This window comes from Palaemon carinicauda, chromosome 31, assembly GCF_036898095.1.
Source record: "Palaemon carinicauda isolate YSFRI2023 chromosome 31, ASM3689809v2, whole genome shotgun sequence".
Classification (NCBI taxonomy): Eukaryota; Metazoa; Arthropoda; class Malacostraca; order Decapoda; family Palaemonidae; genus Palaemon; species Palaemon carinicauda.
This window is the reverse complement of record NC_090755.1, coordinates 53232676-53260658: the sequence shown is the minus strand read 5'-3', so window position 1 is coordinate 53260658 and position 27983 is coordinate 53232676. Positions and strand designations below refer to the sequence as shown.

The 27983-nt window shown below is 36.8% G+C and overlaps 2 protein-coding genes across 5 annotated transcripts in view; both read right to left on the bottom strand.

Moving 5' to 3' along the window:
* Positions 1–5033: 5033 nt before the first annotated feature.
* LOC137624747 (uncharacterized) lies at positions 5034–8726 on the bottom strand. Its single transcript, XM_068355697.1, has 3 exons — positions 8636–8726; positions 5764–6704; positions 5034–5720 (listed from the first exon to the last, which is right to left on the bottom strand). The coding sequence occupies exons 1-3, from the start codon at positions 8724–8726 to the stop codon at positions 5034–5036; spliced, it is 1719 nt and encodes a 572-aa protein (XP_068211798.1).
* Positions 8727–8979: 253 nt separating this feature from the next.
* Positions 8980–27983, bottom strand: part of LOC137624977 (protein sidekick-1-like) — a 64448-nt gene continuing 45444 nt past the window's right edge. For 2 of the 4 annotated variants that reach the window (XM_068355908.1, XM_068355909.1), the window contains 12 exons: positions 27417–27546; positions 24573–24895; positions 22834–22944; positions 20497–20721; positions 16657–16799; positions 14717–14873; positions 13824–14369; positions 13146–13339; positions 11005–11185; positions 10362–10622; positions 9793–9857; positions 8980–9531 (listed from right to left, as the gene is read on the bottom strand). In XM_068355908.1, coding sequence (XP_068212009.1) covers positions 9802–9857; positions 10362–10622; positions 11005–11185; positions 13146–13339; positions 13824–14369; positions 14717–14873; positions 16657–16799; positions 20497–20721; positions 22834–22944; positions 24573–24895; positions 27417–27546 — 2327 coding nt within the window. In that variant the 3' untranslated portion in view covers positions 8980–9531; positions 9793–9801. Of the gene's footprint in view, positions 9532–9788; positions 9858–10361; positions 10623–11004; positions 11186–13145; positions 13340–13823; positions 14370–14716; positions 14874–16656; positions 16800–20496; positions 20722–22833; positions 22945–24572; positions 24896–27416; positions 27547–27983 lie in introns of those variants that run through there. The other 2 variants (XM_068355912.1, XM_068355910.1) reach the window with 2 other exon arrangements.

Sequence of the window (27983 nt, the reverse complement as noted above, 5' to 3'; positions counted from 1 at the left end):
TATATCTCACACTATGCTACCCGCTTTCGTCATTATCCTCACAATTATACTTAAAGTAAAGGGTCGGTTGCTTTGATTTTTTCCAAAAGCATCGCCCTTCAACAAACCCGTTTCCTCAAAATCCTTCTATATTTTATTAAACCCTTTAAATGTTTTCCCCTTTCTTGACCTTCCAACCATAGCAGGTTCCACTCATAGTTATGGAGACTTTCTTCCACTAATAACACATCACTGCCACTTGAGTTATGATTCCCCAAAAAATTTCGAATATACTCCCTCTCCTCACTAAACGTTCCCTTTATTTACTGCACCTTATAAATCTCTGATTTTCACATCGTCCCTTGAACAGTATTTTACTAGTACCCTCATCTTACCAAGCTTCTACCAACAATGAATTTGCTTACTGTGCTATTCCACCTAGCCTGCCCCTGTGCCACTTGTCAAGGTAATCTAAAGGTTTCCCTGAGAATTTTTCTAAAGATTTTTTCCCTTATTATCAGCCTTAACTCTTATTATTATCAACATCTTTATTACTAATCAAACTATAAACAATATATATTTATATAAATATATATATATATATATATATATATATATATATATATATATATATATATATATATATATATATATATATATATATATATATATATATATATATATATACATACATATATATATATATATATTTATATATATATACATACATACATATATATATATATATATATATATATATATATATATATATATATATATATATATATATATATACATACACATGTATATACACAAACACACACATATATATATATATAATACATATATACATATATATATATATATATATATATATATATACATATATATATATATATATATATATATATATATATATATATATATATATATAATGAATACAGATAAAAAATATTTCAAGATAAGTAACAACATTAAAATAGGTCAGTCATATACAACTATAAAACGAGACTTACATCAACCTGTTCAACAGAATTAAAAAAAAAAAAAAAAAACTATGAACTTCCGAAGATATAATGATTTAGAAATTTGGGCAAAGTTGTACTAGAAAGTACAAATTAAAAAAAAAAAGTTGGACTTAGAGATATTATGAACGGAAATGAAATAAAGAAAAAGTAAAACCCTTTACAACAAACTGTAGCTAGAATCTGAAATAACACTTTACAAGATCTTTAATTAATACCTGTCTCCTGTGGTGTCCCTCCTGAATCGTATTGGCCAGATGATAATCTGACAAACTTTAGACGGGAGCATCTCAAACTGCAATAAAGTTTCTCCTCAGCTCTTTGATTTCCCCCTTTCTTTATTATGCTTCATTCGTCAATTTGTAAAAGTGTCACAACTCAGGTTCAGTAATTGGCAGGTGTGAAAATAAAATAAGACTATTCTCAATATCGCTATTCTAGTATAGCCTTTATTAACACTTCAATATATAAGCCACAAACCGCAGCATATACTGCTCAAACACGCTCTATTGAGCAAAACTTAATTACTATTATAAATCACAGTGTAATAATAATAACCCCCTCGCACTTCCACTCTTCCAGTCTTAAACTGGGAGAGAGAGAAATCCCTTTTTAACACATGCGTTAGAAGCGCCACCTTTTGTATCTCTCCCCCAAAACGAAGGTTTAGATTTCGCCTCGGCTCGTTTCCAGGGACTCCGCAAAAGCACAAATTCTATTACAATAAATATGTATCCATGAAAGGCGTGGTGACATCTGTTGTGAAGGACTTAATATATATATTACAAATCAAAATAAAGAAACTAGCATTAGCTAGTACATCAGAAAAAACACTCAAGTTTTACTCTCATTTTCAGTAAATAACAGTTAAATTACTTTAACATGAAATAAACGATAGAATAAGACCGTGTATAAACAGTAATTATAACAATAAAAAATAAAATGCTTATGATGATATACAAAAATCCTTATACATCAATATAATATAGGGCTGGTATATAAACATATACGCAGATATATTGATTTGTGACACAGGCCCCCCTTTTAAGTATAAATTTTGAAATTTATTCTGCCGACATTACAATTCAATTTATCAAGTTTTAGCTACCATTATCTAAATACACATCTCATCAAAAAGTCAACGCGGCATTGGGACAAGAATTATCTCACTACTCTTAGAAAATCAGCTCTAACGTTTGAACTACCTTTTATTGCTTCTACTCTGAATCGATAATTTTGCAAGAACATTACCCATCTTATTATTCTGTCATTTGTAAAGTTTGAACTGTTCAAAAATGCCAAAGGTTGATGATCCGTTGTAATGTGAAGTCAACACCATACAAATACATTTTAAATTTTTGTAGAGCCCTTTCGCTATATTGCTGTATCTTCACTCCCTGTCCAACAGTTTTCGGAAGTCTATACATACTCTATTTGACTTATCAGATTTCTTTACCATCACCACTGGTGAGGCATAAGATGATGCCAACTCCTGGATGATCCCCATGTCTAACATACCTTTTATCTCTTTCCTAAGGGACGCTCTGACACCATATGGTACCAGATATGGCTTACCCTCACTGGTTCATGCAATGTAAGTTCTATTTTATGCTTACCTTTGTTTGACGTGCCAGGGATGTCCGTAAAGATATCTTCATACTCCCACACAAATTCTTTGATTTGGCGTTCCTGATGCAGGTCAAGGTATAAGCAAAATATAATATCTTTTATTGATTCTAATCCAGAGGTTGGTGCTACCTCCAGTAAATCTTCATCCTCATCGATGTCTATACTTGAATTGCTAACATTGTCAAACACAGCACACACTGTATCTAAGATCACATCTTTTTCTTTTTGAAGATACTTCAAGATGTTGATATAAAAAGTTCTAGCTTTTCCATGAATGTTTATACCATATTCATTCTTGCCCACAACATTCTCTACATTAAATGGACCCTTCCACTGCATGAGTAGCTTATTGCTGTCTGTAAGGAGTAGAATCAGTACTTGGTCGCCTACCTGAAGACTCCGAGGCCTGGATCTCCTATCATAGTAATGTTTGTACCGCCCTTGTGTCAACTTCAGTGCTTCATTTGGTAGTTTCATGGTCTCTCCCATTCTTTTCCTGATCTCAAAGACATATTGATAGCTACTCTTGACTTCCGGCTCTTTAATGTCTTTTGTCCATAGTTCCCTAAAAATCTGCATTGGCCCTCTTACAGATCTTCCATGTACTATCACAAAGGGGGAGAACCCTGTCGACTCCTGAGGCACTTCTCTGTAAACAAACAACGCAGCATTGATTCACCGGTGCCACTGATTAGGCTTCTCTTGGACATAACTTTTTCAGCATTTGCTTTTGAGTTCCATCGAACTTTTCTACCAATCCATTACACATTGGATGGTATGGAGTTGTAAGTTGTCGCATGCTGAGGAGTCTAGCTACTTCCTTCATGCAGTCAGAGGTAAACTGTGTTCCAAGATCACTTAATATTTCTTCAGGCACCCCTACCCTGCTAAACATATCTACCAAAGCTTCTGCAACTGACTCAGAGTCAATAATCTTGAAAGGCACTGCATCAGGATACCTACTGGCATGGTCCATCAGTGAGGATAAACTGGTGTCCCTTTCTCAGATGGTGGATGTATCTTACCAATTATACCCACAGACATCCTCTTGAATGGAATATTAATGACGGGCAGCTTCTCAAGAGGTACTTTTGTCACCCTACCTTTGTTGATTGTCTTCTGGCAGATGTCACAAGATCTGCAGAACCTCGTTATGTCTGCACCCATTCCAGGCCAGTAGAACTCTGAGGATCTTCTCCTTTGTCTTCTTAGCACACAGTTGACCCCCTAAGGTAGATTCATGTGCTAATGTCATGACGTGTTCTCAGTGGTTTAGGAACCATAACTTGGGAGACTGGATTCCCATGGTTGATGTCTGGATGAACAAATGTCCTGTACAATAACTGTTTCCTGGTTTCAAACCGGATTACTTGCCTTCCTTTTCTCTCTTCTTTAGAGGTCCAAAACTTCTTCAGAGTGTCATCTTTCTCCTGTAATCGACAAACTTCATCCCTATCGACTTCTTTGTGTAAGTTACTGCCTTGCACTACCAGTTGCGAGGGTCTCTTAACCTCTCACATTGCTTGTGCTCTTGTTTCCACTGCACAGGTCTCCTGGTCACAGGTGTCCTGCCACGCTGGGTCAGGGTCTTGAGCTGGTCTTGCACATGGGAAGTTTCCAATTAGCAGATCATAGGGGGTGTCAGGAGGACAAACTGCATCCACTTCTCCAATCAGGTATGGGGTGTTGATGTGGATTTTAGCCATTGGAGCTTTCCGGAAGGAATTGTCAACAAGCCTGACCAGCACTAAGGTTCCAGTGTAAAGATCAAGATCAACATACTTTTGTTTGATTACCACACTACTACATCCAGAGTCACGCACCACCTGAAAAATGTGGGATCCTACTCGACCCTTTGTCACTAGCATTGAGTCTTCATTGCTTGGGACAAGCATTCATACAAGGGACTGCAAAACCATTCAAGGAAAAGCTTTCCTTCCTTGATGCAAGCATCTATCTTTGCTACATCCATTTCTGGAGGAGGGACACTGATTGAACAGAAGGACATGACTTGTGCCACTGGTGTCTGTGCCTCTTCAACACTTTTCTCAACATTCAAATAGCGGTTTTGATGGTCTTTAATTTCCTGTATTCCGGGAGATCCTGACCAAATCTATCACAGAATATACACTTGTCATTTCTTGGACCTCTTGACTGATCCAAGAGGTGACAATTTGATGCTATGTGGACGAGCTGGTTGCATTTGTAGCACCTTACCTCTCTAGCTGAAGTCCTTTTGATGACTTGGTCATTGGGTCCGTGCTTGGTCCTGTCTGCTTAGGTGGTCGATACACAGGCTTTTTAGCTACCTTGGCCTCCTTAGAGAGCTCAGTTCCATGAGCTGTGAGGTACTGCTCTGCTGCTTTGGCCAGGTCACCCAGATTAGTAGGGCATTTTCCTTCAAATGAACTTCCAGTGCATTTGAGACAGCATTAATGAACTGTTCCTTGATAAGCGCGAGCTTGTTCTATCCACTTCGAGGAAGTTCTTGAGCTTGATAATGAACTGTGCAGGGCTCTCTCCTTCTTCTGGAGGTGTGTTCCGGAACTTTTCACGGAATCCTTCCTCAGTAAGGTCGTATCTTCTGACGAGCGCTTTCTTCAAAATCTCATAGTCCTTTGCATTGTCATCAGAGAGCCGGCCATAGACTAGAAGGGAATTCCCTGTCAAAAGAACACTAAGAGACGGGGCCCACGTTGCCTTGTCCCACTTGTGTGTGTTAGCATACCTCTCAAACCTCAACAAGTAGCCGTCAAGCTCATCCTTACCATCCACAAACTCTGGGAGGTTTGGGATCTTTGCTTTAGGAGAGTGGTTATTGATCACTGTCAGTGCCTCTTCATGGTGTCGTGCTGCCTCTAGTTCAAGTTTCTTTATTTCTAGTGCATGCTGTCGCTCCCGCTCCTTCTCTTCTAGTGCATGCTGTTGCTCCCGCTCCTTCTCTTCTAGTGCAAGCTGTCCCTCACGCTTCTTCTCTTCTAGTGCATGCTGTCGCTCCCGCTCCTTCTCTTCTAGTGCATGCTGTCGCTCCCGCTCCTTCTCTTCGAGTGCATGCTGCTGGTCCCGCTCCTCCTCTTCGAGTGCATGCTGTCGCTCCCGCTCCTTCTCTTCAAGTGCATGCTGTCGCTACCGCTCCTCCTCTTCTAGTGCATGCTGTTGCTCCCCCTCCTTCTCTTCTAGTGCATGCTCTCGCTCCTGCTCCTTCTCTTCTATTGCATGCTGTCACTCCTGCTCCTTCTCTTCTAGTGTATGCTGTTGCTCCCGCTCCTTCTCCACTATCTCCTTCTCTTCTAGTGAATGCTGTCGCTCCCCCTCCTTCTCTTCTAGTGCATGCTGTCGCTTTCGCTCCTTCTCTTCTAGTGCATGCTGTCGCTCCCGCTCCTTCTCTTTGAGTGCATGCTGCTGGTCCCGCTCCTCCTCTTCGAGTGCATGCTGTCGCTCCCGCTCCTTCTCTTCGAGTGCATGCTGTCGCTCCCGCTCCTCCTTTTCTAGTGCATGCTGTTGCTCCCCCTCCTTCTCTTCTAGTGCATGCTCTCGCTCCTGCTCCTTCTCTTCTATTGCATGCTGTCACTCCTGCTCCTTCTCTTCTATTGCATGCTGTTGCTCCCGCTCCTTCTCCACTAGCTCCTTCTCTTCGAGTGCATGCTGTCACTCCCGCTCCTTCTCTTCTAGTGCATGCTGTCGCTTCCGCTCCTTCTCTTCTAGTGCATGCTGTCGCTCTCGCTCCTTTTCTACTAGCGCCTTCTCTTCTAGTGAATGCTGTCGCTCCCGCTCCTTTTCTATTAGCTCTTTCTCTTCTAGTGAATGCTGTCGCTCCTGCTCCTTCTCTTCTAGTGCATGCTGTCACTCCCGCTCCTTCTCTTCTAGTGCATGCTGTCGCTCCCGCTCCTTCTCTTCTAGTGCATGCTGTCGCTTCCGCTCCTTCTCTTCTAGTGCATGCTGTTGCTTCCGCTCCTTCTCTTCTAGTGCATGCTGTCACTCCCGCTCCTTCTCTTCTAGTGCATGCTGTAGCACCTGCTCCTTCTCTTCTAGTGCATGCTGTTGCTTCCGCTCCTTCTTTTTTAGTGCGTGCTGTCGCTCCCGCTCCTTTTCTAGTGCATGTCGTTGCTCCCGCTCCCTCTCTTCTAATTCGGCCAGAGCCTTCCCACGCTTAGCGTCATACCTTTGCAGTCTCTCTTCTCTCTCAAGATTCTTTTCTTCGGCTTGAACGCTGTGCTCATTAATCTCAGTGGCCTTCTCGTCGTCCAGTCTGTAGTCCTTTGCCAATACAAGATATTCTTTGAAGGTTTCTATGACTTACTCTTCCAACCTTTATATTTTTTCATTGTTGCCAATCCTGGCAAGGTCACCAGTTGTCACAACTCAGGTTCAGTAATTGGCAGGTGTGAAAATAAAATAAGACTATTTTTCCTAATTTCGCTATTCTAGTAGAGCTTTTATTAACACTTCAATATATGTCACAAACCGCAGCATATACTGCTCAAACACTCTCTATTGAGCAAAACTTAAGTACTATTATAAATCACAGTGTAATAATAATAACCCCCTCACACTTCCGCTCTTCCAGTCTTAAACTGGGAGAAAGAGAAATCCCTTTATAACACGTGCGTTAAAAGCGCCACCGGTTGTATCTCTCCCCAAAACGAAGGTTTAGATTTCGCCTCGGCTCGCTTCCAGGGACTCTGCAAAAGCACAAATTCCATCACAATAAATATGTATCCATGAATAGCGCGGCGACATCTATTGTGAAGGAATTAATGTATATATTACAAATTAAAATAAAGAAACTAGCGTTAGCTAGTTACATCAGAACAAGCACACTAGTTTTACTCTCATTATTTTCAGTAAATAACAGTTCAATTATTTTAACATGAAATAAACTATAGAATAAGACCGTGTATACTTTACTTTTACTTTACTTTGATGGCTGCTTTTCCGGTCCCATACAGCAGGGGAACCCCATTCTCTATAGGACCTCCACTGTCGGTTTACATTGTTCGTTCACAGTATTTATCTTTTCAAGTCACATATTGTTCATTTACTGCTAAATTGTAAAAAAACTCATGAAATAAGAAAGTCTTCAGTTTCCTCTTGAAAGCCTTAATGTCTTCAATCATTCGAATGTTTCGTGGGAGCTTATTATATAGTCTCGGGGCCGCATATAACAATAGACAAAAATGAAATTCTTATAATGATATACAAAAATCCTTATACATCAATATAATACAGGGCTGATATATAAACATATACGCAGTTATATTAATTTGTGACAAAAAGTAATGGCAATTATTGTTGCTTATCATGATAATTTGTCATAGATATCTTCACTATTCCTTTATTTATTTAACGAGATGATCGTTGCATAATTATTAGTCAATAATTATACAAAATTATAATAATAGTTATTTTTAGAGGTAATTGTTACTGAGGATACAGCTTGGAAAAAATCACAATAGAGGAATTTTTTGAGCCATATTAGCCAGTATTGGGGCGTGAAGGAAGAAAGCTAAAAAGTCATTTATTTCCTCTTTATACTGTAATCATGTATATCTGCCGCTTTATAGTAGCTTGTATGCCAGGAAGATGAATCAGTCAATCAATTTTTCTTTTTTCTCTTTTTCTTAAAAGGGAAGACAAATCTTCCCTTAACGCTTTTTGAAAAAGCAGTGTTGAAATGTGCTTTGCTCTTCCCACCGAAAGTCCTGCCTCTAACCTTGTCTCCGAATGAGAGTTCCAATATACCTCGGGCTCACGTCCTCTGTCAAATCCACAAAGCTTCACAATAGATTTGGACTTAAGCTAAGCATCTCTCTCTCTCTCTCTCTCTCTCTCTCTCTCTCTCTCTCTCTCTCTCTCTCTCTCTCTCTCTCTCTCTCTCTGTGATTAAATAAAGGCTGGAATGTAATGGATAATATAATGGGCGAATGAAAAGAGGAAAATAATTCTGCTTCGTTTTGATATGATGTGAAAATTACATGTTTGAGAGATGGAAGTATACTTACTGTGGCCTACTAATACTTCTAATATAGCCACCACAACCATTATTACCACTATTACAACAACTAATACTACTGCTGTTGCTGCTATTACCATTATGAGAAAAACATAGGACCTTATACTTAATGATGAAAGTATCCGATAAATCAAGATATTTAATCATAAATGAACTATAAACAGAGAGAATGTTATTGGACTATTAGAAGAAAACATAGAAAGTGTGTATAATATAAATATTCCAGGTGGAATGAAGCAAAAATATTTTTTGTTTACACTCAATGGAGGATACTAAAATCACCGACGAAACAGCAAAGTGGGAGTTTATTACAAATATACAAACACGATTAATTATATCTACAGGGGACTGACTGTTTGGGGGTTGGCTCCACTAGTGGAATAAAGTGGAAAAATATATTGATAGATTCTCCAAGTAATAAATAATAATAGAAAAATAAATGGCTAAATGATTAAAATAGCATTAAATGAATCTTTTATTTGTAAATATCTTATACCAGTTAACTTATGATAGTAAAAGAATCACTAGAAATCGGATTCAGTTGAAAAAATTAATTGAGAGGAAAATATCTTAGATGTGGCAAATTCAAATAATGAATTAAAATAACTGTATTGTAATCTTTTAAACTTGATCGAATAGGACTACTGATCTTGATTTGAGAGAAATAATAACAAAATAAATAAACTAACAGAATAAACTTCTAAACGTGAAAGGAAAGTATGTACTGTCGGGAAAAATTCAGATATGTTAAGACGAGGAACCTGGAAGGATAAACTCCTTGCGAGGGGAACTGGCCACAAAATTGTCTTCCTTATTCCTCACGTTTTGAGGAGACGCATACAGCATCCCCGAGGATGTCACTAGAGGTCACATCTCCCAATTTACCTAAAAAATTCAGTGTTTACAGGTTATAAGTTACGGGTCCTTGGCAGTCCTCGACTTTTTTTGTCAGTTTTTGCCTGGTTGAAAACGGGAGTGATACAATTAGTTCTCTTGTTTAGATAACAACATAAGTTATTATTCAACTTCTAAGAATCTCCAGATATCAAAAATACTCAATTCAGATTAGTCATGTTAGGCACGTTGAGTTGAGTATAGAAAATCTGCACATGAAGGAAATGCTTGTTCTCACCTCACGATCCTTACCTGATAGAGTTACACTGGCGGAACCTCTCCTCGGATAACGCCCGTTTCCTCGTTAAGCGAGTCCTCTGCAAACAAGAAGGGAAAGGAGGTACAGCACTTGCTGGTTAACTGAACAGTCTCCATACTTCACGCAGCATCTTAATTCACTGTTATTAACTTGAAAAAGACGGCTAATTACGCTCCTTATAAGATAACAAATTGTTAAAGTTTTTTGTTATATGCAAAATCTACAACTTCTGCATTAGAAAGGAAATTTTTTCGAAAATAAAGCAAGTTATCAATCGTATTTCTATTTACATAAATGAACAAGACAAAAATAAACACTCAAAAATTTAATGATCCTAAATTTTTTGTGAAACATGATTATGAAAACTAAAATCTTTTAATTTATACCTTTGCCCAAAAAGAACCAATGGTTTAGGTGGGTAACATACGGTGTAGTGACCAATGTAATAGTCTCCTAACATATGAACCCATCAATCATCAAAGAAATCAGATATAAGCAACTAGGGAGATGGTTCCCACACTGATCTTTACAGCCAGTGTAGTGATGAGATTATACTCCTTACCTGAAGCTAATGTATCCAGGGTAATCCCCGGGTAGTGCTGGAGCTGATGCGGATTGCCTTGGGCATGATCATAGTGCCAAGAACCAAACTTTTCCCACACCCACATGACAACGCCCACCACTAACGCCACCGCCATTACTGCAACGCCACCCATGATACCCCCAAGTCTCCAGTTGAAGCCATCAAAAAGATTGGTCCCTATTTCCATTGCGGGTTTAGTTATGGGATGCTGCATCGGAGACTGTGGTGCAGGGGGAGCAGCTGGTGAGGAAGTGTTACCAAAGATTATTTATGTCATATTTCTAAGAAATCAGGTCTGAGAGTAATTCAAATCATTTGAAATGGTATAGTTATGTAATAACAATGGGTGGTGGGAGGCAGTGGAGAGGGCTTGGGTGGAACATGTTAGTGATGGAGGTCTAGAGGGAGTAGTATGAGATAGCATGAAAAAGTGAGGGAGGATTTGGAGAAGAAATATTTGGTAGAAGAAGATGCTTTCAATAGCAACTAACCCTCTCAGCTAGGGATACCAGCGGGACTAAGAAGGATCACATATTATTTCATTATAAAAAACTTGAATCTAGCTTTTGCATTTATAATAATTGTTCATGGCTGAGAAGTGACATATCAATTTGGAGCCTACCTGATAAGTGCACATGTCTCTGAGGTTGCGTTTTGGCAACCATGTAGAGTGGCGTTGAGTGAGAATGCGGCGAGACAGTGTACAAAACAAGGCGTAGATGGGCATCCGGAGGCAGACCTCGCACATTGAAAATAGGACGTCCTTCACTCACGTTTGCCACTAAGGTGTCTCCTGACCAAACCTATTAGGATTCAAAAGATTTCATTTAAATTGGGATGTAATTTGCTGTTTCTAGGACTGAATATGAAGTGAGAAGTGACAAATATGGAAGGTTGGATTGTAACAGATGAAGTGCTTTAAAATGGTAGAAATTATTGAAGATAAAAAATACATGAATGAAGTTTAAGATAGGAGGACTGGGTGTTTTTTCTATAAATGAAGTAAATAGAATTCAAGGGGAGAACGGGGGGGAATCCTATTCTTGCACAATGAACTAATAATTGGAGATACTGGCTAGCAATGCGAAAGAAAGGAAGAAGAAAAGGGGATAGAGTAAAAGGGTAAAAGAAAATCCAGATAACCAGAGGGATGCTGAAAATATCCTTTAGTTAGACTTAAAATATACTGTGTGAGTTACACTGACATCACTATCTCCCCGGGGAAGGAGGGAAATAAGAACTGATACGGTGAGAGACTTCTGGGTGTTTAGAGGGAGGTGAAAGACGAACCAAAGGTAAAAACAAAGGGAACTTAAAGAGTGGTAAAATAGAGAGGTCTTCAAAAGAAACTCAAATTTTTTTATGACAGAGGGAAAATTTAAATGATGCCGAGTGTTGATAATGAAAGAGAAAAAAAATTAATGTCGAAGTATTTAAAGATTCTAGATGCTAATACTGGATTGGAGTTCTCCATTATGTCAGTGAAAGGTTAAATGACTGGCTAACAAGAGTTAGTATTCTAGGCATGTTCGGTGGAAATATTAGTAAGGATAATGAGACGAATGGCTTACTAGGGTGTGTCAAGTATGCTGACTTGATGGAAAGATTCTTATAGATTGGTTGTAGGAATAGCCAACTAGGGTGAGTAAGGTTTGTTGATTTGATGGAAAGGTAAGTAAGGTTTCACGAGAATATCTGTTGAGTAAGGTATACTGTACTTACTTGATGGAAATTTTGTAAAAAATTGATAAGAACAGTTAACTTAATAGATTGATGAAAAGGGGGGAAATTTTAACCTGTGAGAGAATATGTCAAAAAGAAGTTTAAGGATTATAACGGCAGAAATGTAACTTTTTATTATTAAAAGGATCTTGTATGAGTTTTGAATGAAAAAAGATACTCCAAACAACAGTCTTTATGGGAATGTACAATGACGTTTTTTTTTTTAAAGGAAATGCGTCTTTTATGAAGCAATTAGGCGTCTTTTATGAAGCAATTAGACAAGAATTACAAAAATGAATGGACATACCGAAGATTCTTGGCAAAAGTAGAAAATTTATATTTAACGATCATGATGGGAGGTGTTGAAGGTAATGTATTACTATGGGGATGAAAAAATTATCCTTTTATTAATATGAAAAATGGGCAGGAAAAGAAAATGTTTTCAGTTGATGTGGGTATTGAGTTATTAAGTGGTTTACCATCAAGTTTATCAGTTTAACAGCTCCAGTACTTAGATAGGCAAGTTAAGAAAGTTATTTAAATTGGAACAGATGGAGGGATGGGAAGGAGAGTTTTAGGTATATAAGAGAGGTTTATTAAGAAAGATAAAACCTTACAGACAAGAATCAATGCATAAAGAGTGATTTTGAAGTACATTGTAGATATGAGTACAAACTTTATGAAAGTACGTTAGAGAAAGTAAAATACCGTTGAATTGCTTCTGTGAATTGTGAGAGGATAAACGTGTTTGGATTATAAAAAGTATTTTCGAGTAAAATAAAACCAGATTTTAACCATCCAAGATGAATCTAAGGTGGCAGAAGACATTTTGCAGAAATAATAGAAAACTTTATAAACCTAGAATGCCGAGAATGGGGAGAAAAGATAAGTATAAGAGAAGGAAAGACTGAAAACTTTTTAAATGAAGAGAAAAAGAAACGATTAATGGAATCCCATGAAACCTCTAAGGAACAGGCTTTTGGTTTATGTGTGGTGCTATAACCTACATCTTAAGAAATGTACGTATAAGATCCCTCGTACCTCCAAATTAGCTTTGGTGCTTGACCGTGGTGACCTGACGAAGCTCATGCTGGGTGAATGGTGACCTTCTCCTCCCAACAGGGGACTGGCATCTCCCACTGGATCTTGACTGTAGGATGGGTCGTCACATCTCACCTCCATTCTAGTGATTCCTATTACCGTCACGTTGCAATCCTGCAGTGGTTTCGGTGGCTCTGTTGCAAGGCACATGCAACGGAAAGGTTTTGGAGAAGGAAAATAACGTTGTTAGTCATGTGTTTATATTAGAAAAAGATATGAAATGTGAATTTGATATGACTGTGGTTATTGGCAATATATTTACAAAGATCAAAAATAATTACAGTTAGAGCAATTCCATATATCATTTGATATCAGTTAAAAGGAAACCTTATCCGTTTTTCTGGTGAAGAAATAATTCTATCCTGCTTTCATTTTCTCTATCAAAACTTTGGGAGTTAATCAATTAAGTTACTACAAATGAAAAAGTTTATTATTAACATCTGCAAAAATCTGTTTAACTGCTTCTGTTTTAAAAATATTTATAGGTCATTAACTAAAAAGACAGAAAAATCGACATAAACCTTTGTCATTTAAATGCAGTAGCGATCTCTTAAATAGATGAGGGAAGGGAATATAAGAAAAACAAAAGACCTTTTTTTCCATTAGTTCCTCACTCACCAACTACTGTTAATGTATAAGTACAAGGAACCTTCGCATGACCAATGCTATTACGTGCGTAACAGCTAACGACAGTTGACATGGAAGGCGTAAGGGTCACAGTCGACCTCCCAGGGTTCCTCGGATCAATTTGGTGATCCAGTGTCTTCCATTCTCCTGTTCCGTAGCTGCCATCTGTGGATTTGGTCCACTTGGCCCCATCACGAGTCTCCGAGTATGACGTCAGGCCAATACTATTGGAAACACCCAGATGAGTCCGAAAGTCTTTAGAAAAAAATGGAAACTCTGCAAAGCGTCTGGAAAAGATGTCAGAAGGATCGTCCTCGCGGATGTCCTTCGGAGGCTCCCCAAGGGCAGAGGAGAGTATATGGTTGACTTGGTGACCTCTGGTGCTCTGGCTGTGCCTGTGGGTGGGAGATTGGACGCCAATCTTCCAGGTGAAGGAGACATCTTTGGGTTGTGCGTCCACTTGGCAAGTCAAACTGATTGAAGTGTTGGCTGTCACTACCAGCTCCTGGTGCGGAGGACCAGCACAGTAAGGCATATCTATAGTGGAGGAAAAGACTGAGTAGTATATATTGTTTACAGGTACAGAACTAAATATAATCTTTTACGTTTGATGTTTTCTATACGTAAATAAATTGGTCGCTTTATAATTACAACTAAGCACCAATTTTTATGTTTATCAACACAATAAGATTTGATATGCTAATGTTTGTATCAACACACACACACACTCACACACGCAATGATCCTGAAGTAATGAGAATCAGTTTCATACTTCATACTCGTCTCAAAGGAATATCGAAATGACTTGGAATATTTCTTATGACAATTCAGAAAGTTGTTATCTTTGCATATTAAACTGAGAGTCAGTCAGACAAGCAACTTACGCTTGACGACAACTGGAATGGCGTTTGAGTGACCGTCTCCCTCCGAGTTCGATGCCAGACAGGCGTAGATGCCTGAATCCTTCCGGGTGACGGGGGATATGACCAAGGACGTGTTGTCTCGGGCCAAGAATCTCCCTCCGACGTTTCGCTTTTGGCCCTGAAGTGACGAGATAAACTGATTGAATAAATTGCTGGGGATGTTAATGAATTGTACTATTAAGCATGATACATGATCCAAAATCTGCTAAAAGTTGGTAATTACTTCCTCACTGTTTAGAAAAAAAAAATACATTTTTTTCCGATGAAATTTAAAAACGTAGTTAAACTTCAAGAATCTTAATTATTCAAGAATTATATTTGTAAATAGTCGAGGATATAAATTACAAAAATCACTTAAATACAATAAATAAGTACTATTTTCTTGTAATAATAGAAAAATGTAAGCTTTATTATTATTATTATTATTATTATTATTATTATTATTATTATTATTATTATTATTATTATTATTATTATTATAAACCATAGTTGGAAAATCAGGATGTTACATGCCCAAGGGCTCCAATAGGGAAGCAGCCCAGTGCAGAAAAGAAATATAAAAATAAAAGATAAACTTCCTATGAAAAGTAATAAAAAAAATACTTAATATTCTGAGATCGGTAACATCGTTAGAATCGACCAATCATACATGAAATATGAGACGCGACTATGTCAACCTCTTTGACAGAAAAGTATTTGCAACAAGTTTCAACTTTTGAAGTTCTACCGATTGAACTGTCTTATTAGGAAGATCATTCCAAAGTTTGGTCACAGATGGATTAAAATATCTTGAATACTGCGTAGTGTTGAGCCTCGCCATGGAAAAGGCAAGACTTACAAATCACTGCTTAGCTAGAACCGCATACCAGATGGTACAGTGTGGGAAGATCTGAATGCAAAATATGGTCAGAATCATGAAAAATCTTATGCTGCACAAAAGAAATAATTAAGAGACAGTGTTGGAGATTAAAATCCAGATCAGGAATAAGGAATTTCTTAAGCTGAAAATTTTTGTCCAATGAATTAAGATGAGAGTCAGCAGTTTAAGACCAGACAGGAGAACAATAATTGAAATAACAACCTCAAGCTAATTACAAGCATACTATAAGTTTTGTTGGGGTCCCGCTTCTTCCCCCATTAATTGTATCATGCTCTAATCCTCGATAGATCTCTATTAAGGGATTCAGCAACCATAGGTCTACGTTCAGGAGAGAAAACTGATTTATAGAGATTAGCATCCTCTGCATATGCAACAAGCTTGTTTTTAGGCTCAACCACTTATTATGCCCATGTAGAGTTGTTGTGGAATATGGGTAACGTCTCTGCTTGGTGATCGCCAGACTGGGGTTCGAGTCCCGCTTAGGCTAATTTGTTCCTTTAGTGCCTGCAACCTCACCAACATTGTGAACTAAACATGATGATTTTCGGGAACCTATAAGTCTACCTGCTAATGACATTACCTTGGCCTTCCCTGGTCCTAGCTTGGGTGGAAAAGGGTCTTAGGCGCTCATCATATGTATATATGGTCAGTCTCTAGGGTATTGTCCTACTTGCTAGGGCAATGTTACTTTCCCTTGCCTCTGTCATTCATGGGCGGCCTTTAAACCTTTAAAAGTAATGAGGCAAGAACACTTCTCTGATATTTTGAAATGGATTCAAATTAGCCAATTTGAGGTGAGATGCTTTAAACCATCATTCTCCCGATGGATAATCATATGCAAATATCATATATAATAACTGAAAATACATGCATTCACGAGTTACGTTCATTATTAAACTGATCAGAGTAACCAATTATAAAACAAAAACCGATAGAGTAATTACTCGCATATGAACTAGAACACATATATGAATGTTACATTTAATCCTCATAAGATAAATGATAACACAGTATCACTCACATTGTGAAGCCAGATTAAGCTGTAGACAGGAGGATCTGCTCGTACAGAGCACAAGAAAGACAGGGTCTGTCCCTCTGCCAGTTCCACACCTCCTCCAAGATACCGTTGTCCTCCGTCACTTCTCAACACGGCAACAGGAACGTCTGCAAAGGAGATGACAATTGTTAATGTCAATTAGAGCACCAACAAACGTGGCGTTTGTCTGGTGCAATTACGAAGAACGCCTGCGTGTTCTAGTAGACGAGGCACTGAACACTTGTATGCAGGTTATACTGTATATAGATGAAATGAAGGCGAGGAGAAGAGATGGAACATTTATGTCCTCTATTTCATTAATTAGTTGCTCCTTCGTAACGACAGTTATCTCTGCAAATCTTTACAAACACGGGCTCTCTTACCACCTTCATTATTGCTAGCAAACCCACAACCCTAGTTAGAAAAGCAGGATTCTATAAGCCCAAGGGCTCCATCCTGGGAAAATAGCCCGGTGAAGAAAGGATAAATGAAGAGAACTCTGACCAGAGACAGTGGAAGGCCATGATTCATAGGATATGGCACTACCCAAAACTTGAGAGCAATGGTTTGTTTTTGAAGAGCTCTTCTATAGCTGCTAACCATACCTGAAGTGTTTCTTTTACTCTTACCAAGACAAACGTAGCCTCTGAACAATTACAGTACAGTATTTAACCCCTTAAGTGAAGAAGAATTTTTCAGTTATTTTATTGTTGTCAGAAGTCTGAAAAAATGTGGTGAACGTGTATAGATATGCTAGACTATTCGGTGAATGTATAGGCAAAAGAAAAATACGCTGTATCCAGAGAGGGATCCAATGCATTACTATCTTGCCAGTCAAAGGACCCAATAACTCTCTAGTGGTAGTGTCTTAACTTCTATTCATTTTCATTGAGAACACCGCTAGAAGGTTATTGGATCCTTTGACTGGCCAGACAGTATTACATTGGATCCCTCTCTCTACTTACGGCTTATTCTTTCTTTGTCTACACATGCACCGAGAAGTCTTGCCTATTCTTTATACATTCTGCTTTGTCCTCATATACCTCACAACACTGAGATTACCAAACAGTTCTTCAGTCAAGGGGTTAACTACTGCAATGTAATTGTTCAGTGGCTACTTTCCTCTTGGTAACGGTAGAATAGATTCTTTAGCCATGGAAATCAGCTCTTATATTAGAACGACACTCCGAAATAAAACCATTGTTCTCTAGTCTTTGATAGTGCCATAACCTCCATAACCTCTGTACCATGGTCTTCCATTGTCTTTGATTAGAGTTCTCTTTCTTGAGGGCACACTCGGGCACGCTATTTCTATCTTGTTTCTCTTCATCTTATTTTTAGGAATTTTTTTAGTTTATATATGATATGTCTAGTGTAATGTTGTTAACGATCTTAAAATATTCTATTTTGATTGTTATTACTTCGCTTCTAATTTATTTATTTCCTTCTTTCCTTTCCTTACTGGATATTTTTCACTGTTGAAGCCCTCGGGCTTATAGCATCATGCTTTTCCAACTCAGGTTGTAGCTTAGCTAGTAATAATAATAATAATAATAATAATAATAATAATAATAATAATATTAACTAAATTAGTGTATTATAACAACCTTATTCATTTCGAATACGCTTTCCACTAAAAACCTTAACATCAGAAAACGAATAATGACATTCTCGCTTCCCAATGGGATTCGAACGCACACTGAAATCTCAGCTAAATTGCGGCAATACAAAAAAAAAAGGAAAAAAAAAGAAATAATCTATCTCATTTCACACAAACATTTCAAATTTCGACATTTTCCAACTAAATCAGAGGTTCTTACACTTAAGTCAAATTTCCATGAAATATTGAAACAAGCATACCTTTTATCCATCACTTTGTAACCTTTTCCTCGTCAGATATACTTTACACTCACACTTGTAAGCCATTTAAGTTTCACTATTGTCCCAATACCTCATCATATTGCTTGTGATCCATGTAACTTCTAACGTTTTGCTGCCATACTTATAAAAAGAGGCTTCTATTGTCATAAAATTTACGCAAGCATCTTACAATCTAATATCATGTAGATGTAATTGTGTTTTAACATGAAAAAAGCAAAGAAGAAAAGAAAATAATTACCAAATACTAAAATGAAAAAAAAAAAAAACCACACTTCTGATAAGCCAAAAATGGTGCCTTACAGTTTAGAATATCATTATAACCACTCTTATAGCAACCGTATTAAAAAGAAAATTTTATGTTTTTTTTTATCATTGTCCCTCACTGTCAAATTTACTAGCCTATCCCGTTTATTGTACACCTGCATGAAAGAGAATCCTCTGTCCTAAATCTACATCTAAAACATTCTAATCCTGTTTCTTACGGCATATCTCAAAAAACACGCTCTGTTGACTCATTGACACATCTATGAACTTGGCCACGGTCCAATATCTGGACTGTGAACTTGGCATACAATCTATTCACTCGCACTTTATGCCTTTTCCCACTTGTCAACTTTTCACCCATCTATTGATTAAATTCCTTATATAATTTATCTTGCTTCTGTTACATTTATAGCTATTAGTTAATGATTTTTTTTTCTCAAAATAAAAGTACGCACACACACACATACACCTACAGTCCTACACCCACACACACACACAGAGATGGAGTGATAACAATTACAGAGGATTTCTTTAAAATGTTATACAAGAGTGATATGAGAAATAACTTTGCCAGTAGAAATAATGAAACACCTGAGCTGGTACCAAAGTAACAGTAGAAGTAAAGAAAGCAATAAAAGGCATGACAAGAGGCAAAGCAGCAGGAGAAGATGGCCTAATAATTGATATAATGATAGATAGAGGAGATTTCATAGTAAAACTCGGTATAGTTTTCTTTATTGGTGGGGGATACCTTAACTACTTAAGATTTACAGATGATATAGTTCTATTTAATGAATCATGGGAAGAATTTCAAAAGATAATAGAAGATTTGAAGAGACAAAACAGATTTGTTGTACTGAAAATGAATATGAGTAAAACTAAGAAAATGTTCGATGAAAATGCAGAGACAACAAATAAGGGTTAAGGACAACCCTATAGAGATTTTTAATGAACATACGTACTTAGGCCAAACTATGTTTCCCCAGGACATAAGACTGAAATAGAAAGGATAAAAATGGAATGGAAAGCTTTTGGGTAACAAAGTGAGATTATGAAAAGTGAAATGCCACTTTCCCTGAAAAAAAAGTCATACCAAGTCTTACCAGTATTAACTTATAGCTTTGGAAAGAGTAATGATGGGTCATGGAAATAACAATAGGAACAAGAAAACGAGGAATATGAATACGAGGGCAAACTATAGTAGAGGATATTCTAATAACACGTAAGAAAAAGAAATGAACACAGGAGTAGGACATACAATGAGAATGACAAATAATAGACGGAAATTAAGAATAGCAGACTTAGTCCTTAGTGATTGCGAAAGAAGCAGGTGAAGCAACAGAAGATGATGGCATAGAAAGACCATAAACTGATGCGAGTGAAAAGACATGCCTGAGGCCTTTGTTGTGCAGTGGACTAGTTACGGCTGATGATGATGATGAGGATGCCGATGATATATACTGTTTATATATATATATATATATATATATATATATATATATATATATATATATATATATATATATATATATATATACTGTATATATATATATATATATATATATATATATATATATATATATATATATATATATATATATATATATATATATATATAATGCAATAGTAGTAGACTTACAGAATATGGCAACGGTAATCAAGTAGTGTGACATAACTCACAGAACATGGCGATAGTAATTGACCTCTCGGTGATATTAGCTGCGATGTAAGGGTCACCCTCATTTGTAGTTGTGAGACGACACGTGACACAGGCGTTACTAAAGTTCTCCTGAACCACCGTAACGACCAAGCGGTTGACAACGACATCCTCGCCAGCAGACGCCCAGGAAGTGTCTAAAGGCTTTCCTTCCAGGAGCCACCATAAGCTTTCCACGTCTGATGTTCCTGGCAAGAAATACTCAAGTTACTGGTGAAGTACAATTTTGAATAAGATGGATTTCCCTCGAGAGAGAGAGAGAGAGAGAGAGAGAGAGAGAGAGAGAGAGAGAGAGAGAGAGAGAGAGAGAGAGGGAGAGAGACTGGTTTTTAGGGGATAGTATGAACAAGAACTTTAGGGAGATTAAACACTTTACAAAGCAGCAAATGAAAAGAGGATAGTTAATGAGTAAACGGATCTTATAGTAAGAGATGGAAATGGAGAGATGAAGTTTTGTTGAATGCAGGGGATTCCAGAGAAGCTGGGCTGATAACGCTTGTTTGTAAACATTTGGTGAGAGGTTGAGAATGCTTGTAAAACTGATTAGTTGGAATACAATGACGTAATTTAAGAGGTTAATATATGTAAAGATACATAAAGTAGATGGGATTATAGGTGAGAAGGCATGATACAATAGTAATAGTGTGACTGCTTGGTTGACCAGGATTTGGAATAAGGGACATGTTCTCAGGAATGGGTGAGGGGAATTATGTTTCCACTGTGCAAAGGTGAAAGTAATGATGTTTCTTTAAGAATTACTATAATACTTGTATACCCAAGCCATCATAAAAGACGTCTAAATATTTAGATATATATGCACACGCACGCACAGATTCAACCATTCACAACCCCTTGCCATTTCCTAACTACAACCCGATGGTTATGCAATTTGTGGGAGAGTGTGGTTTTCAAGTGTTCACCTCTTAGGGTACCCCCTCTCACCTATATACAGTGTATATATATATATATATATATATATATATATATATATATATATATATATATATATATATATATATATATGCATATATATATATATATATATATATATATATATATATATATATATATATATACAGTATATATGCATATATATATATATATATATATATATATATATATATATATATATATATATATATGTATATATATATATATATATACATATATATATATATATATATATATATATATATATATATATATATATATATATATATATATATATATATATATATATATAGTTAAACACTTGCTATTTATTCTATAAAGGAGATAAAATTACTAAGTGAAGTCTACAAAGGAAGATATATTGACGAATTGTATTATATCCCAAATAAGATGACTAGAACAATTAAAGGTGTTTCTAAGACAGAAAATCGTGTTAAAATATAAAGACGGAAGAGTGTTATGTCTCTGTGGTTGTTCAAATTTTCCATGGAAGGAAGGATGACAGAAATTATAGAAAGAACAACATCCGTAGATGCAAAGATGTGGGTCAAGAAAATGAGTCTGGAGACGATGATGTTTGAGGAAGATACACCGATAGTCGGGAAGACTGGAGAGAAACTGCAGAAAGTAGTGAAAGGGTTGGAATGTGCTTCCAGGAGTAGAAAGCTTGAATCTGTGTCATCTAAATATGAGGTAAATGGCTGTAAACAAAAACGCTACAACTTAAAAAAAAATTGAACCGCCATTTGTTGCCATCGTTATTTTAGACATTACTAGTTTTATCCGCCATCCTCTTCTTTCTGTAAGAATCTTTTCTTGTTAAAAAATATACGTGAAACTCCATTTGCGTTTCCTTCCGGGATGATACTATCAATATTAGCGACGTGCGACCAGGAACTACATTCAGGTTATCACATTTGTATATCAAAATCTTGATATCCTGATTTATCTATTCTTGCAAAATATCGTAAATTTGAAAAATAGTAAGTTGATTTAACAAGAATATATTATTAGTATGGATTTAAAAAGGTATAGTAAAAAGAGAGATTTGAGAATCCGGGCATTGAACTTAGTGTTGGATTTAATCTTATTCCTTCTATGAAATTTGGGTCATATGATCTGGAGCCGGGGTCAGTAAGACCATTCAGTACCTTGACTATACAGTATTAACTGAACATGGCTTACGTTCTGCGAGAATTTTAGCCCTCAGATTCAAGTGACTAAATGCGATTTGACACTTCTGCCAGAGGCCCTAATCAAGTGTTTACCCAAGTGCTTACTCAAGTCTTACCCATGGATACCTGACAAAACAACACCTTAAGAAGATCGAGATCCCACGCAAGTCTTACCATGTGATGCCTGACACGTCAGACTGAGGTTGGAGCCTTCTTCCAGAGGCCCAACTCGGGTGTTGACGGAGAGGCCAGTGCTGTCCTCCAACACTACAGTCTCCACATCCTCTATTGGAGGCAAAGAATAAATAAAAACATATAAATTCATATATAAAAATACAAATACGGGTAAAATATGATTGAGATAATGTTAAGAATTAGGAACTTTTAATTATCAATGTCCTTATCCTCTATAAATTTCCAGCTAATCTCCTTATGTTGAACAGGATGACATAAGTTTCTCTTCATTGTTTATATGTGATAGGTCTTTTTTACATTGTTACTGATCTCAAGATATCTTATATTATTATTATTATTATTATTATTATTATTATTATTATTTGCTAAGCTACAAGCCTAGTTGGAAAAGCAGGATGCTATAAGCCCAGGGGCTTCAACAGGGAAAATAGCCCAGTGAGGAAAGGAAACAATGAAAAATAAAATATTTCAGGAACAGTAACATTAAAATAAACATTTCCTATATAAACTATAAAAATTCTAACAAAACAAGAGGAGGAGAAATAAGATAGAACAGTGTGCCCGAGTGCACCCTCAAGCAAGAGAACTCTCATCCAAGACAGTGGAAAACCATGGTACAAAGGCTATGGCACTACCCAAGACTAGAGAACAATGGTTTGATTTTGGAGTGTCCTTCTCCTAGATGAGCTGCTTACCATAGCTAAAGAGTCTCTTCTACCCTTACCAAGAGGAAAGTGGCTACTGAACAACTACAGTGTAGTAGTTAACCCCTTGGGTGAAATATTGTTAGGTAATCTCAAGTGTTGTCAGATGTATGAGGACAGGGGAGAATATGTAAAGAATAGGCCAGACTATTCGGTGTATATGTAGGCAAATGGGAAATGAACCGTAACCAGAGAGAAGGATCCAATGAAGTACTGTTTGGCCAGTCAAAGGATCCCAAAACTCTCTACCGGTATTATCTCAACGAGTGGCTGGTGCCCTGGACAACCTACTACCTACCACCTATTCTTTATTTATTACTTCTCATATAGTTTATTTATTTTCCTTATTTCCTTTTCTCACTATGCTATTTTCCCTGATGGACCCCTGGGGCAAATAGCATCCTACTTTTCCAACTGGGGGTGTAGCTTAGATAGCCCTAATAATAATAATAATAATAATAATAATAATAATAATAATAATAATAATAATAATAATAATAATAAATCCTATTTTCTCAAGTTGCTGTCTCACAGGATACTTTTACAGGAGAGGGGGTTCCCAGCCCCCTCGTCCCGTCCCTTTTAGTCGCCTCTTACGACACGCAGGGATAACGTTGGCGCTATTCTAATTGTTTTATGCCCCCGCGGCCACAGGGGGCATGGAGGAACGTAGAGAGTAGAGGTCCCCTTTTTGTTTTGTTTCTTGTTGTTGTCGGCTACCCCCCAAAATTGGGGGAAGTGCCTTTGGTATATGTATGTATGTATTTTCTCAAGTGGAGTTATAAGGCTAACGATAAGCAATAGAATTAGCTTTACTCGAGGCGTAACATAAAAAAAGATTTCCTTTGGAAAAAAAATGATTTTTATCTTATAGATTTCAAGGACATCGAATCTAGCACCTGATTCAATTCTTGCAAATCGTAAGAAAACTCGAATTTAGCCAGAACACTTTGAGAAGAATCGAGTTATTATGATCCTCCCTAATCCTGTAGAGAAGAGACAATAAAACCTTACCTGCCACGATCAACTTGAGCCGTTGTGTCCAGGTGGGAGACTGTCGAAAATGCACCCGGCACCTGTACTCGGCTTCGTCTGTGGCCTTCACATTCTGGATAATTAACGTCGTTCCGCCGGAACTCAAACTCTTCCGGCTACTTCCGGTTTTTAGATTCGCGCCCGAGCTTCGGATGCTTCTTCTGCCAGTGCAGTCGTCTGCGCTTTTTCTCCTTCTGCTTGCTTTTCTTGTCTTATTCTTCGCATTTGCAATTTTACTGAAGTCTGTTAGTTTGTTTGTGTTTCTGTAATATTTTTCTTTGGCGAGGCTCCGAGCGTCGTAGCTGGAAAGAAGGTTGCATTTGTAAGTTATAAATCAAGTAATATCTACTTTTCTCAGCGCATTCTCTCAAAGCTACTCCAATTCACAACTCGACTACAATAGTGATAAAAATTTTTATCTAATTTATAACTGGACAGCTTCATTCGTTTAGCCAATCAAGCTAAAAGTCAAGATCCATAGCACTGTGATAAGACCAGCGTTAATGTATAGATCGGAAAGGTGGGCTTTAAGAAGAAAAGAGGAAGCAACGCTTGAGAGAACAGAGATGAGAATGTTGAGATGGATTATAGGAATTTTACTGCTTAAAGGATTGGAAAATAATGAAATAAGACGATGGCAGCCGAGTAAAGATTACAGAGATGATAAGAGTGTCAAGACTGAGATGTTGTGAACACGTTTTGAGGATGGATGGTGGGATAGGTATGGAGGAAGAGAAGACAGAGAGGGAGGCAAAGAATTGAATGGCGAGATAAGGTAAAGGATGATTTGAAGAGAAGAGGTTTGGTGGAAGAGGATGCCTTTGAAGGCATTGGAGAGGGCGCATTAGGCAACCGACCCCTTCATGTAAGGAAAGCGGTGGGAATGAGGAAACGTCGTCGGTTTGACAAAAGATAACCTGTATAAACATCCACACACTCTATTATATATATATATATATATATATATATATATATATATATATATATATATATATATATATATATATATATATATATATATATATATATGTATATATATATATATATATATAAGAAATGCAATATAACCATTAGGAATGTCAGTATACACATATATTTTTCACAATTACTGACAATGTTTTCTAATCAACTCTAGTCAAATTTCTGAACTGTCAAATTTCTGAACTTGATTTATAATAAAGATCTAATTACTTATACGGTACCATAAGAATAATAATACCTTTAGTTTTTATTCATCGATTTTTTTTAATCACTAGATTTTTTTGCCTTTATAGCGGAATCCTTAATCTCTCTCTCTCTCTCTCTCTCTCTCTCTCTCTCTCTCTCTCTCTGTAAACAGGAGCTAAGTACAGAACAACAGAGTATAATCATCATTACGAAATGGATTTCAAACCTTCTTTAGCTAAAACAGCAAACCCTTTATCATCCCCTTTTCCAAACAGATCTAATCCTGAATTTAAAGTTACAATTGTTTTCTTCATCTCGACATTATCTGGATTCCATTTCATGTGTTCCATTCATTATCAAAATATGTCCCCTCCGGTGAAAAAGAAAATTCTATTTTGCGCCAAACATCAAATAAAACTTGAATATTTGACGAATCTAAAAACAACAGACCTAGTTATACCAAGAAATGCAAATTTAAGTAAGAAACGTGCAAAATGTCTTTAATGAAATACGCATTACATGAAATCCTTGATGCGAATTAATTAGAAATCACAAAATATACGGTAATTATAGCAATTGAACATTTCTGGTACTAACGGGTAGATTAATTGTCCGCAAATCCTAAATAGAACTGATTGCTTTTTATGCTTTCATTTGTCCCTTTTATTTGCCGTGAATGAGACTCTCTCTCTCTCTCTCTCTCTCTCTCTCTCTCTCTCTCTCTCTCTCTCTCTCTCTCTCTCTCTCTCTCACTGGGTGCACCGTAGGCATTCCTAGTCTCTGCATTGTCCTTTGATCCCGTACCTGCACCCACTTTTTAGCCTATTTCTTTACCTCTGTTAAGCTTCCTTCTTGCCTTTTGCTTTCTAGCCCCTCTTACGTTTTACTTAATTGTGCTGACTGACCTCCACGGCCTCAACGCAAAGCTATATGCCTCAAATGCTATAAATCAATAGAAATTGTCTATTTGGTAAAACTTCCTGATTTCACAACTCAATATAGACTAAACTCTGAACCCTTCCTATATGATGACGTTGAGGTAAAAGATATTTAAATTAAAATAGTCCTTAATTTCTATGTAATCTTAAATTATAGTAGTAGTAGTAGTAGTAGTAGTAGTAGTAGCAGTAGTAGTAGTAGTAGTAGTAGTATCCTATCGCTACATTTCATATATTCCGTTCTTTATTCCCACTCTCTTTAATATTGAGATTTGATCGATAAAACATGTACATTAATTTTCAATTCTAAGTGCAAAGATTGAAGATTGAAAATGAAACAAAGGAAAGCAACTTATTTCTGGTTATGCTGACTTCTCTGGAACAAAAATGTGAAGTGTCAAGTATTATACCTAAGAAAATTGGGAAAATAAATGTTATGCTAATTAACGTTACCTAAAACCATAGAAGCAAATTATTCAAGTATGCTAAGGTTATCTTGTTTAGGTTAGATAAGGTTGGTTTATAACAGCAGCTTTGCAAAATATTTCATACTGCTTTATATAATGTTTGGTAAAACTTCTTTTCAAAATAGTTGATTAATTAAAACTACTATTTCAAATCTGTAGAATAAAATACCAGTGTCAACTTTTTTGTCAACAGAAATTTCCATAAAAATGCAACCATACAAAGAATCAAGTTTAAATAAACTTCGTCATACCTGAGGAAAGGTCTGGTGGAGTGATCCAGGTACCACAAGACCAGATTCAACGTGTCTTCTGGGTGGTGAGGGTGTCTACAAGGTAATCTGGCTGCTGAACCCTTAATTACCCTTACTACCACAACTGGACCTGAAATAAATGTCATAAATCCTTCAAAGGAGGATTTCTCAAAAGGATTAAGATTACCAATATTACAATAGGATTTTCGTCACAGATAAAAGGAAATCCATTGCTAATCTTTTTTTATAATAACATAGAATGTTCTATTAATGAATCTAATTTTGATAATCTTTAAATCATTATCTTCTTAAGTAAGGGATTTGCTATTCCTTTACGTGGAATTGATTTTAATCGATTTCAGACGACATTTCACAACGTCAAAGTGGCATTTTAAAGTAAGCTGAAAATTAAAAGCAGCTTCCCAATGCTGACTTTACAAGAAATATTAATTTTCTGATAGATTTTGATATAATATTAATAATTGTATCTTGGGGCTGTCTTCCTCTATGTACTTCATTGGCTACTATTTGAGCTTCTGTGTAGTTCTTTGACTACTGTTTGAGCCT